Source organism: Sceloporus occidentalis, unplaced genomic scaffold (genome assembly GCF_023333645.1).
Source record: "Sceloporus occidentalis isolate IW3139 unplaced genomic scaffold, rSceOcc1.0.p SCAF_7, whole genome shotgun sequence".
Classification (NCBI taxonomy): domain Eukaryota; kingdom Metazoa; phylum Chordata; class Lepidosauria; order Squamata; family Phrynosomatidae; genus Sceloporus; species Sceloporus occidentalis.
In genome coordinates, this window is record NW_028316987.1 from 95,790,481 (window position 1) to 95,803,697 (window position 13,217).

The 13,217-nt window shown below is 46.2% G+C and overlaps 1 protein-coding gene across 1 annotated transcript in view; it reads left to right on the forward strand.

Moving 5' to 3' along the window:
* The first annotated feature begins 4,012 nt into the window (after positions 1–4,012).
* SMARCC1 (SWI/SNF related BAF chromatin remodeling complex subunit C1) overlaps positions 4,013–13,217 on the forward strand; it is a 120,136-nt gene continuing 110,931 nt past the window's right edge. Inside the window, exons 1-5 of the mRNA XM_089533830.1 lie at positions 4,013–4,553; positions 8,686–8,805; positions 9,706–9,791; positions 10,873–10,954; positions 11,535–11,627. Coding sequence (XP_089389956.1) covers positions 4,188–4,553; positions 8,686–8,805; positions 9,706–9,791; positions 10,873–10,954; positions 11,535–11,627 — 747 coding nt within the window. The 5' untranslated portion in view covers positions 4,013–4,187. The remainder of the gene's footprint in view (positions 4,554–8,685; positions 8,806–9,705; positions 9,792–10,872; positions 10,955–11,534; positions 11,628–13,217) is intronic.

A 13,217-nucleotide genomic window follows, 5' to 3' on the forward strand; every position in this document is an offset into this window, starting at 1 on the left:
TTAATGAAACGACTCTTTATAGGAGCAGCAGGCAAGATTTGCCCCCAAAGTGCAAGGGCAAAGGCCAATGCCTTAGGGATGAACCCTGCACTCTGGGCATTAGTTTTGCCTGCTGCTCCTAAGAAAAGCCTTAGGAGGATCCTTCTGCCTCAAGCCCATTGCCTAACGCATTTGATGTTCCCCTCTGAGAAGCTGCTGCTCTCATGTCACCATTTGATCCACAATCTTTCTGAAGGAATGTCTTCTGTTACAGGACCAAGGCCAGCAAGTTGGTTGCTAAAAATATCCAAGTCACAGATGGAGTCAGCGCACCATTTCTTGCAGAGAAGGATGAAGAGGGAACTACTATAAATGGTGGCTGTGTGTTGTGTAGGAGAGGCAAGCAGTCTCCTGCAGGGCTAGGAAAATGTGAACGTGACCAAAAAGGACAAAGAAAACGGCCACTAGATTAGCAGTGACTATAGCCTTTTGCTTTAATGTGGTAACCTGGCCAGATTTTAAGCTAGAAATGCTGACAGACACAGAATTGTGTCAATTCAAACCCTGCAAAGCACAATGCCAAATCAAAGGCACTCCTTTGAGAGGAATCACCAAAGAGCTGCTGCAGCCACCCTTTTCCCTCCCAGGTATTCAAGTGGCCAGAAGCGGCTCCGCAGCAGAGAGAAAAGAGGGGCTTGGCTGGTGTTGCTTTTAGGGGTCCCTGGGACAGGTAAGCTCTTGCCTTCTGCCATTCTACTCAGAGAAGGGGATGGTTCCTTTTTTGCTAAGAGGAAAGGACTTGAAGGCATACAACAAGAGCAACAACCTTCTCCTCTGAAGAAATCTTGCCAAGGAAACCTTTAGGGTTACCATAAGTTGGAAATGTCTTGAAGCTCACCCAACAAGATGTAGTACTTTGGCCCATGGTTGATCCAGGTTTTGCAAGTCAAATGTTGACTAAAATCTCTAGGCGCAGACACAAGTTTATACCGTATGTGCCTTTGGTTCCCACTCTATCCTTGATAAGATTTATTCCGATGTTTGCTCTTGCCTTCCTCTTAGGTCTGAGAGTATGATTGGCCCAAGGCCAGCCTGAGCAGTTTCCAGGGCTGAGCAGGAACGTGAACCCTGATCTCCCAGAGTCCTAGTCCAACACTCAGACTACATTAGGGCCTCCACATTTGCTGGGGTTAGGGGCACAGTGCCCCCATGAAAGTGGGGGGAATGCAAATAAAACACTATTCTCTTTACCTGAGAGGACACCTCTCTAGGAATCTTGCTCCTCCAGCACAACTCTATAGTCTGCCAGAATTTGACCATAGAATCATGCTAGAGGACCCACAAATGCCTAGAGAAGTGCTTCCCTCTAGGAATCGGTAGGTCCTCCAGCACAACTCTATGATCAACTCCCAGCTGAATTTCCCGGGAGGACCTGATGATTCCTAGAGAGAATGTGTTAATCAAATCCACAAAAGTCAAAGCCACAAATGCAGAGGGCTGACTACTGCCCAAGGCTTGCTCTCATGCTGTGACTATAGTAGTCCCTCCACATTTGCTGGGGTTCGAGGCAAAGGTCCCCCATGAATGTGGAAAAACCTCAAATAAAAAAAACATATCTGAGAGAACATCCCTCTAGGAATCTCCAGGTCCTCCAGTGCAACTCTATGGTCAACATCTGCCAGAGGTTGATCATAGAGCCATGATGGAAGACCTACAAATGCCCACAAAGTGTGTTCTCAAGGCATTTCTAGGTCCTTTGGTGCAACTCTGTGGTCAACTTCCAGCAGAGTTGCACTGGAGGACTTAGAAATTCCTAGGGAGAACATATTAATCAAATCCACAAATAATCATATCTGCAAAAGTCAAAGCCCCAAATGTGGAGGGACAACGCTACTATTTTTTTTAAAAAAGGAAATCCTAAAAGTGACAAATGTCACCATTTCCTCTTCTTCCTCCTCCTCCTTTTTCAAAGCCTGGATAGCATTGCTAGAAAGGTCAGCTTAGAGAAGGACTGCTCTGCCATTGTGTGTCTTAAACTCATTTCCAGTTCATGGCAACCCTAAGGCAAACCTCTTGTAGGGTTTTCTGGGGCTGAGAATGTGTGACTCGCCAAAGGGCAGTGGGTTTCTGTGGCCGGTGGGCAATTAAACCCTCCGGAGTTGTTGTTCCAATGCTCAAACCACTAGACCACACTGGCCCATGCGTAGATTTAAATGTAGCCACAAACTATTGTTATGCTTAGTAAATGCATAATGATTTGAAAAATGCAAATTTTAATTGCCTGGACCTGGGAAATATTATGTTTTGGGACTGCAACACCCAGGACCCTCCTCCAATGGCTTCTGGGAGCTGTGCGCAGTCCAAAAAAAGAACAAACAGCCTAAGAGCATCTTTAAAAGGCTTCAGAAGTTTTACTGGACACAAGGTTTCTTGGGCTGCAGGCAGCAGATCGAACATCTGCTATAGGCTGGGCTGGGCTTTGCTAAAGTGTCCAGAGAAGGGCAACCAAAATGGGGAACGGCCTGGAAACCAAGAAGCCCTATGAGGAACACTTTAGGGAGATACTAGGTATGTTTAGCCTGGAGAAGAGAGGCATAAGAGGTGATGTGATAGCCCTGTTTAAATACTTGAAGGGAGGGAGCAAGCTTGTTTTCTGCTGCTCCAGAGAACAGGACCCAATGGAGCAATGGGCAGTAAGAGCTGTTTGAGAGTGGAGCACACTCCTCCCTCAGAGATTGTGGTGGAGGCGCCTTCTTTGGATGGCAATCTGTCCGGTATACTTTGATTGAGAGTTCCTGCATGGCAGAAGGGGTTTTTGACTGGATGGCCCTTCTTGGGGTCTCTTGCAACTACCATTCTTTGAAACCTCATGCAAAGAACAGCCTTATCTTCGCTGGTGGCCCCAAAGACTTTGGGTTACTTTTCCTTCCAACGCAACCCCTGAAGCCACAAAGAGTAACTTTTCCCCTCGTGTTTGGGGTGAATTCCTCAGAAAGGGGTGAAAAGCAAGGCATCTTTCCTGATGTCGAGGGAGGGAGCCACTTAATATTTGCAACTGACTAGTAACTTTGTGTGTGCGAAAAGGAGAGGCGCAGAGGAGGGCCTCTCCCCAAAGCAACTGCAGCCAAGTTACTTTTAGCTGAAGTCGGAAAGAATTTTCTAGAAGCTTTCTGTCAAGACTTTTCCCTCAGGGTTTTTGTTTTGAGGGGTTTTTCTGGCTCTGGAAGAGTTTGGCTGCATCCATATTGGAGAAATAACCCGGTTTAGTACTGTTTTAAGCCTTTGTCAGGCTCTTTGCTATGGAATTCTGGGAGTTGGTTTGTTGTGGGGCCTTCCTTCCTTCCTTAAGCTCTGCTCCGCTCTGGGCCCACGACAAACTCCAACTCCCAGAATTCCATAGCAAAGAGCCTGACAAAGGCTTAAAACGGTACCAAATCCCTCAAAACATAATGGATTTGCACCATTTATGTCCACAAAATGCCTTTTTTCCGGCGGCGTTACTTGTGTTGCTACATTCTGAGGAGGCTGATAACGAGTAATTGGGGGTGTCGTTAAAATGTAACGCCGTGTGGAGAAAGCGGCTTATTTGTTGCGCCTTTTCTCCTCAGAGGGAGCAGAACTGAGAGGCTTTTTTTCGCCCCCTTTTTTTCCTGAGGGAGGACGGCCTTAATCGTTGTTCTTCTTCCCTTCCCGCCAAAAATGCCGGCCAGGTCAAAAGGAAATGGCCATCGCATCCCTGGGCAGCCTGGGAAAAGGATGAGGAGGAGCCTGGAGAGGGCAGCTTCTTCCCCGCTAACTCCGGGGCGAGAGAGAACCTCTCGGTGCCTCCCTCACAAAAACTCCTCGGGGAAAACAATAAGGGCCTGTTTTGTTAGTGCGCATGCGCGTGGGGAAACTCGTAAGCGTGCAGGACAAAAAAGCTGGAATACGCATGCGCGGGTTCAGTTCCTTGTCTTTCTTTCTTTCTTCGCTCCCTCGCTGGCGCCTGCGCAGTGGTGAGGCTCCTTGCGCATGCGCCGTTGCTGCCGAAGACAAGAGCCGGCGTCGCGGGAGGGGAGAGAGGCGGCGAGAGCGCGTCTAGAGAAGCAGAGGAGGCGGTTCTTCTGCGCGTGCGCGCGGGGAGCCAGGGAGGAGGGAGAGAGGGAGGGCGTTGGCGTTGGCGGCGGCGTGGCCTCCGCCGCGGAGTCGTCGTCCTTGGGGCTCTGCGCATGCGCGGGGCCAGGAGAGTGGCAGGCGTAGGGCCCCGGCGGTGGCGCGGGAGGCGGCGCGGGAGGAAGCGAGGCAGGCCCGCCACCAGGAACATGGCCGCCGCCGCTGCGACCACGACGACGGCGACGGCGACGGCAGCCCCAGCAGCGCCGCCGGCCTTGCCCTCAGCCGCGGCGCCCCCCGCCTCAGCCGCCGCCGCCTCCTCCTCCTCCTCCTCGACCGCCTCCTCGGCCTCGGGCGCCTCTCCGTCGCCTCCGGTCTCCCGCCGCAAGGACGGAGGCCCCGCCGCCAAGTTCTGGGAGAGCCCCGAGACCGTCTCCCAGCTCGACGCCGCCCGGGTCTGGCTCGGGAAGCACTGCAAGAAGGTGGGTCGAGGAAGGGACCCCCAAATGCCCCCCGGCTCTAGGGCTATGGAATCCTTCTGGGAGCTGGAGTTGGTTGTGGGCCCGGAGCGGAGCTCCCAGAATTCCATAGCCCTAGAGCCAGGGGTTATTAAAAAGTGGGCTGCTATTATTTCCCCAGCGCTCTCCTCCCGCAGGGACCATTCCTGCCTCTCAGAGTCTTGGGTCGTTGTTTTGAGCCTTCAGAGTATCTCAGCCCTGGCAAGATTTGAACTCGCCACCCGGCCCAGGGCTAGGTTCAGCTCCTGCTCTTCCCTGCTGTCCCCAGGCTTTCCTCTGCTCTCCTTTCCTGAAGATGCCTTTGAGAGTCCGCTACTGTTGAGTTGTGCCTTCAGCTCACCTCAGACTCAGACCGACCACATTTGAACTCGCCACCCGGCTCAGGGCTGGTTCTTCAAACCTCCTCCTATCCCTCCAACTACTATTCCCTGCTGTCCTTCTCTAAATGCTTCTTCTGGAGTGTTGTTGTTGTTGTTGTTGTTGTTTTGTGCCTTCAGGTTGTCTCAAACCCTGCGAGGAAGGGCTCCTGAAGACCCTCCTGTCCCCCGCATTGCCATTCCCTGCTCTCCTTCCTGAAAGAGGCCTGAGAGTGTGCTGGTGTTGCTTTGCGCCTTCAGGTGGCCTCTCACTTAGATAAGCCCCGAAAGGCCATTTCTCAGCAAGATTCGAACTCCCCACACTATTCAAGTCTAGGTTATTTGAAGATCCGACTATTCCCCAACTACTCTTCCCAGCTATCCTACCTGAAACCTGCCTTTTCAGAGGGTTATGGTGTTGTTTTGTGCCTTCGGGTCGTCTGTGACTCTGTGAGGAACTTCTCCTTGGCAAGATTTGAACTCCCCACAGGGCTCAGAGCTCGGTTATGTATGAAGATCCTCCTAGTCCCCCGTGGCTATTCATGGCTGTCCTTCCCTAAATGTGCCTTCCAGGGTGTTGTGCTGTTCTTTTGCCCCTTCAGGTCCTCAGAGCAACCCTCAGGTCAGCATGATTTGAAGCAAGATCCCCCCCCCCCGCTCAAGGCTAGGTTAAGATCCTCTTGTTCCCCCAGTACCCCACAACTGTTCCCTATTATCCTTCTCTAAGTTACGTGCCCTTCAGAAAGTTGTGGTGTTTTGTGCCTTCAGATTGTAGGACCCTAGACTTGGAAGAGACCCCAAGGGCCATCCAGACCAGGAACTCTCAATCAAAGCACCCCCGACACATGGCCATCATCTAGCCTTTGGGGGCTGTTCTTAAAGGAGGAGACTGAGGCAGCATCTTCCACCATTGAACAGCTCCTCCTGAGGTTTAGGTGGAATCCCATCTCAGATCAATCCTGAAATGAACCTCTCACCGACATTTGAGCTCCCCAGGCCTGGGCTGCCTGAATGTCCTCCTATTCCCCTCACTATGCCACAACTATTCCCTGTTATCATTCCCTAAACGTGCCTTTCAGAGTGTTGTGGTGGTGCTTTCTGCCTTCAGGTGGTAGAATCATAGAGTTGGAAGAGACCTCCAAAGGGTTATTCCGTCCAACTTGCCTTCTGCCATGCAGGAACTCACAAAGCCCTCCCTGTGACAGTTGGCCATCCAGCCTCTGTTTAAAGACCTCCAAGGAAGGAGACTCCATCACTCTCTGAGGGAATGTGTTCCACTGTCAAAAAGGTCTTACTGTCAGGACATTCCTCCTAATATTGAGGTGGAATCTCTTTTTCTGTAGCTTGCATCCACTGTTCGGGGTCTTAGTCTCTGGAGCAGCAGAAAACAAGCTTGCTCCATCATCAATATGACATCCCTCCGAGGGAGTGTGTTCCACTTTCAAACAGCTCTTACTCTCAGGAAGGTCTTCCTAAGGTTTAGCTGGAATCTTGTCCCAGACTTAGAACAACCCTCAGGCAAACTTCTCACCAAACTTTTCACTACACAGGTCTGACTTCTTGGAAGATCCTCCTGTTCCCCCATGTTCTGTGTCCGTGATTTGAGATCTTTTGGGAAAGCTTTTGTTCTCTCTCACAGCTACATCTGGTGGGAACAGAAGAGAGACAGGGCCTTCTTGGTGGCGGCTTCAAGACTGTTGAATTCCCTTACTAGGGAGGTTAGACTGCCACCTTCCCTGCTATCCTTTCCTGGACATGTGAGGTCCTTTCTGTTTTGGCAGGCCTTTGAAGACTGACTGCTCAGAGGGAAGAAGGCCTTTCAGAATGTTGTCCCATTTTCTACCTTCAAGTTGTTTCGGACCTCATTGTTGTTCTGTGCCTTCATGTTGATTCTGCGTCTGGGGCCCCGCAGGTGGCACTGTCACGGGGGTTTTCTTGGCAAGATTTGTCCAGCGGGGTATTTGCCATTGCCTTCCCCTGAGGCTGAGAGCATGTGACTGGCTGAAGTTCACCCAGTGGGTTGCATGGCTGACCTGAAAATCCAACCCTGGTCCAGGTTACCTACAGGATTGCCTCCTCCTATATAACCCACCCCATGTACTCAGGTCATCTGGCAGACATTTTCTCCAGCCAGCCAGGACTAGGCTGGCAACTGTCAACCAGAGGACATTTTCTTCAGCCAGCCCTGGACTGTGGAATGGCCTGCTGGAAGAGATGAAACAGCTGAATATGGTGTCTGGATTGGAAACGGCATTAAAGACTGGTCTCCTCCAACAGGGTTATCCTGATCATTTTAAAACTGTGATGATGAATTTCAGATGTGGATTGTTTTAATATATGTACATTTTATTTGTGTTTTAACTGCTGGTATTGTTATTGTTGATGCACATCTCAATCCATGGGAAGAGGGGGTAAGAAATAATAATAATAATAACAATAACAATAATTGATGGAAGAATGTAGGCGTCACAGTGGTTAAATGCAGGTCCTGCAGCCACAAGATTGTGAGTTTGATCCCAGGCAGGGCTCCAACCTTGACTCAGTCTTCTGTCCTTTCCTAGGTCAGCAAAATGACTACCCAGCTTGTTGGGGGCAATTGGCTTACAAATTGTAAACTACTACTGCTTAGGGAGTGATGAATTCACTGTTCAGTGGTATAAAAATGTAAATGCTATTGCTGTTGCTAAGAATGGGTTGTAGATGGGCCACACAAAATGGACGTCCTAGTGGGTGTCAGGAGTCTGGAAGAGGCCTGTGGTATGGGATTGGAAGGCTATGCTGGGAACAATTCATAGGTTGGGGTTTGATGCTGTCTGAAAGTGGCCAATTAAAGGAGGTCAGCCTGAGTTCAAACTTGGCCAGGTTGGCCTGTTCCTCCCCTGAATTTTGGGGAAAGAGAACAGCCTTCCCGTTTTCTACTTGTCTGGTTGAATGGCACTCCTTAGTGTTTGCAGCAGAGGCCTCTGTGTGGAAGAGGCATTGCCGCCTCTCTGCTTTCCCCTGGGAAGAGCTAACAAAGGGCCACCTGTCCCCTTGTCTGGCGGCTGTCTCTGAAATTCAGGCCCAGCAGTGGGATGTTTTGTTAAAATGGCCCATTGCTCCAAGCAGCTTGCTCTTATTCTTACACCCTTTTTGACCAGATTGACAGGACTGAGCAAAGTATGAAAGGTAAAGGAAGGCAGATTATTGACAAGCCTTACATCGGGTGGGTTGTGTGACCCATGTTGAGTGTTTTTCCCTTTCTGGCTGAGATCTCAAAAATGAAGATGACACGGATTTCGTTAAAGTCTACTTGTCACTGTTACCGAAATTAGCAGCCTGTCTATTTTCTGAAATTAAAGTGCTCCCAGACCCCTTTTGGGTGTAAAAAAACAGCAATGGATCTTGAGGGGTTATCTAAAAAAAGAATTCACGACAATTTAGCATAGTTTTAAAAAATAATAATAACAGGGATATAAACTTATTGGGATTAGGTTTAAAGTCCTGAAAGTTAAATCAATAAAATCAGCTTGAAGAAACTTGGCAAATTTAAATTTAGTGACAGCTGCTTTTCTTTTAGTGTCTAGTTACAGACTTCCTGAAATATAATTGTGAGTCAGAATTAAAATTAGAATTTAAAAAGCCAAAATGATGACTCAAGCTGAGTTTAAATTGTGTTGTGAATGTTGCTAGAAGTTGTAAATGACTTTCCAAATGTGAAAAGAGCACCAAGATTGATTTGGGAAATGTTTGCTTTTCAGTACGTTCAAGCAGATGCTCCTACCAATAAAACCCTGGCTGGACTTGTGGTGCAGCTGCTGCAGTTCCAGGAAGATGCCTTTGGAAAACATGTTGCCAATCCTGCCTTTACAAAATTCCCTGTGAGTCATTAAAATGTTCTTGTAACATGTCTTCAGCTGTTGTGTTTTCAGCATACTTCACGCTATGAAGATGAGTCCCAGTCGGCTTCTGGAGAAGCTGCCTATATTTTAAGGTGAAAGTCTATGTTTGAATCTAACCATTGCCAAGAAATAAAAGAGCTCCTGTTGTTTTGCATGGGATCAGAAGGTTGGGTCAATGAATTTAGCCCTCGCTGTAGGCCGCAGTCTACTTGTACTCAGACCTACTGAAGGTTTCCTTATTTGGAAATCTGAAATACTGCAAAATCAAGGGAATTTTCATGGCAGAGTGGGGATTTGAACCTGGTTTCCAGTCGTAGTCCAGCGCTCAAACCACTGCACCATGCTGGCTTCCCTGAAGTGAACAAAGGTCTATGCCAAATAAAAGATGTCAGTCTTTAAGGTACTATAAGGCAATTTTTTGTTGTAACGTGGTTTAATCCCTCCCTCAACCCTCATAATGGATTTCACATTTAAAAACTACATAATTCATGTCCTTCATACAAGTTCTCCTGCACCACATGCTTTGGCAAATTTCCCAGTACATCTTTGCAGTACTGTGGATTTGCAAATCGTTAGTTTCCTCTTCAAGCTTTTACATCCCCATTTATTAAAAGGACATCAGTTTTGTTATTAGTCCTCACAGATACAGAGAGAAACAGCAAAGTCTGAAAGAATACTATCCAAATGTTGATTCAGGTTTGAAGAGCCCCAGTGTAACTTGAAATCTCTTAGAAAAGGAGTGGGGAGCATGAGGGAAGAGAGGAGAGTAGGGTGACATCTATATTGTTTGAACTTGGCTGGTTACGTAATGATTTTTGGACAGGTTACTTGCACTTTGTGTTCTGATATGGATGTCATTTTGATATTTTCTCTATTTAGGCAAAGTGCTTCTTGGATTTCAAAGCTGGAGGAACACTATGCCACATTCTTGGTGCTGCTTATAAGTATAAAAATGAGCAAGGATGGTGAGTCCTCAGCCTTTTCTTTATACCTTTTCCACAAAGTTCCCACCTCTTATCCAAAGCTGCAAATTTTTGATGGGCAGCTGAAATTATTTTATCTCATGCAACTTCTAGATAATCAATTTATTTGGATTTTTTTAAATGGAGAACTGGTGCTTTATTCTTCCCTGTATTTTATATTATTTTGACATAATGGTTTTATATTACATCAGAGACTTTCTGAAATAGAAAAGTTGGTACTTACCTGTGATACGTCCATTTCCCGCAGAGAAGGTTCAAACATCCTATAGATTGGGTTAAATTGAAAAGGCAGGCTGTCCTTTTTCTTCCTACTAGGATCAAATGGAAGGAGCAACCCAATCTATAGAATGTTCCAATCTTCTCTGTAGAGAAAAGACTGATACAAAAGTTAATAATTGGCTTTTAGACCACTTTTATTAGTTTATTTGATTTTAGTTGTAGCTGTTTGTTCTGGAACGATATCAAATGTAGCTTACATAAATTACTAAAAATATACTTTTGTTAGGGTTGCTTGTGTGCTTTCTTATCCATGGTGTTAATTGAGGTAGCACATTTTTCCTGCTTGAACTCCTACTTCTTGTTAGATCATTGTGGCTGTTCTCAGTGCTTTTTAACTCATTCTACTAACTATTAGTAAATAGGAGATCCATTGTCTGACTTACATTCATTATTCCTTCCTCCATCATACTGTATATATGGGGTCACCTCAGCCTAAATGGTCACAGCTTACTTAGTAAGAGGTGTATCTTGGCATGTGTTTACAAAACCCTTTCTGATGCAGTTGTTGGTGGAAGTGTGGCCTTATCATGGGGAAAGAATAACTATCACACTCTTTTTTACTTTCCTGTGTGGATTGTTGTAATATGATAACATAGCCCTATAGAGCCATAATGCTATATTGAACTAACAAACAAAACCAAGGTTTCATAGGTGATTTTAATTGTTTTTAAATTTTATTATAAACATCTTTAATTCACCATTTCTGGGCAAAAGGTGGTATATAAATGAAATGAATAAATAATAAAATAAATGTCAAGCATGATGCAAATATTTTTCTTTGCAGGAGGAGGTTTGACTTGCAGAATCCTTCCCGGATGGATCGAAATGTAGAAATGTTTATGAACATTGAAAAAACATTAGTGCAGGCAAGAATTTAATAAATAACTACCTAGTTTTGGGATACTTACTGTTTTCAATGTAGAGATGGCTGTCTTGGCTTAAGGCTTATTGTGAGTGTGAACTGCATAGGAATTACAAACCTTTCTGTGATCATCTGTGGAAGGAAGTGCGTGCATCTGTGACGTGCTTCTTTTTGTTTAAGACCAAAAGCAGGAGAATGATAGAAATGGGTGTTGTGTAGATTTGAAACTTGTATTCTAAAGAAAGGCAGTGCTTTGGAGCAATTATTTTGATTCACAAAATGGAAGTAATGCTTTCAGAACTGGAAAAATAGGTACAAAGGTCCTTTGGATTTAATTTTACCTTCTTGGCAACCTTGTGAGATACATCATTTTCAGTGTAAGGTACTGAAGCAAGGTCAGCTGGATTTGGCCAGATGTTTCTTAGCTGTCAATGCTAGGACTCTGGCTTGTTCTTACAAAATGTCATTTTCAGTTGTTACCTTTATAGCCACCAAAATAGGGAAAGTGATCTGATTATGCTGGTGCTATTTAATCTCGCATGACTGGTTTGCTGATTTCTTATATTGAATGCCTTGCTTTTCAGAATAACTGTCTGAGCAGACCAACCGTCTACCTCGTTCCAGATATTGAGCTCAAGTTGGCCAATAAGCTAAAGGACATTGTCAAACGTCATCAGGTAACAAACGTACACTGTCACACTTAGCATGTTGCAGGATTTTCTATATAGGTAGGGGATGAATCCCCGTTAAGTCATGGAAACCCACTGGGTGATCTTGGGCAAGTCACACTCTCTCAGCCTCAGAGGAACGTAAAGGCACAGGGACATAAAACAGTCGGTCAGACCTTGGTAGTCCTGTTGTCCCTAATGGCTGCATGCACGCAGGACCACTGGGGACAACAGGGGTTGCGGGCCGCAGATACTCAAATAATCTGTAAACCTCAGTCCTGTTGTCCCCAGTGGTGGTGTGGCCATGTGCACATGCAGCCACTGGGCCCAATGGGCTGTCCCTAATGGCAGTGCAGCCACATATACATGCCGTCATTGAAGTCCCATTGTCCAACTCAAGTAGATCACTTCCTTTATGCTTTTTTCAATTGGGAAAAGGAAGTGTGTGATCCTGCTGAATCTCACCTCCTGTTCCCCAGAGCTCTTGCCAATGCCAGCTGTGTCAGGCTCAGTTCCCTTCCACCTTCCCCCATCCAAGAAGGAGTAGTAAAGCTGGATGTTCAGCTGAGGTGCTGGGTGGGAAAGGTCTACCTGGAATTGAGGCTGGAGACCCTGTGTTGCCGGGGGAATGGCCATATGCCTGACCCCTTCTGGCCCACAGAGGCTTTAGGGAGGGTGAAGTCCAGTCCCCTGTCCCATTTCATTTCAAACCTTCTGCTCAGAGTAGTGGCATGTTTGACTTTTTGGTGTAGATTTGGCTCTTTGTTTCCACTCACCCAGATGTCTTTAAAATGTTATTTTGTCACTTGCAAGATGATAGCTGTATTTCAGTTGTGCATGTTGCTGTCTCTGTGAAAAGGACTTTGGCAGCACAGTATATTAGACGTGTATTCACAGGTGTAAGAACTGGATTTTCCTGCCAGTAGCAATTATGTTGTTGTTTTGGCTGCTGCTTTCTAGCCTGGGGCCCAGTTGAGTGAAAGTAGGTGTGGTTAGATGGTAAGAGGTACTTTTCTCCTTGGACACTCACTCTGTTAGAGGTTGGCTGAGTAGGATCATGGCTACAGAAAGTGGAGTGGAGCAACTGATTTTCATTGTAGCTGGAGAAGGCCCTCAGGATGTTTACACAATGCCCTTCCATCAGAGGGCTGCTTGTCACCAATACCGTGAGGAATAGTTTTCTGTAAGCACGCTGATCAACTGAAATCTTAATTCCTTTCTGTAGGTGGAAGTCATAGCTAAGAATTGCTCATAGATTTGTAGTGTTTGTTATTTAAAAGGTGCTAAAGTTATATAGCTTGTGATATGTACATTGGCTTGCAAGTTACATAGTGGAGTATAATGGCTCTGAATAGAAATACAGTGGACTCTTGTTATATGCTGGGGTTTGGTTCCAAGATCCCCTGTTGATAACAAAATTCATGTATGCTCAAATCCCATTAAATATAATGACTTAGCAAAATGGTGTCCCTTATAACAAAATGGAAAATTAAGGTTTGATATTTGAAATTTATACTTTTTTGGAACATTTTCAAACCGTGTATGCTTGAATCCGTATATAAAAAAATCTGTGTATAAGAAGGGCTGACTGTACTGCAG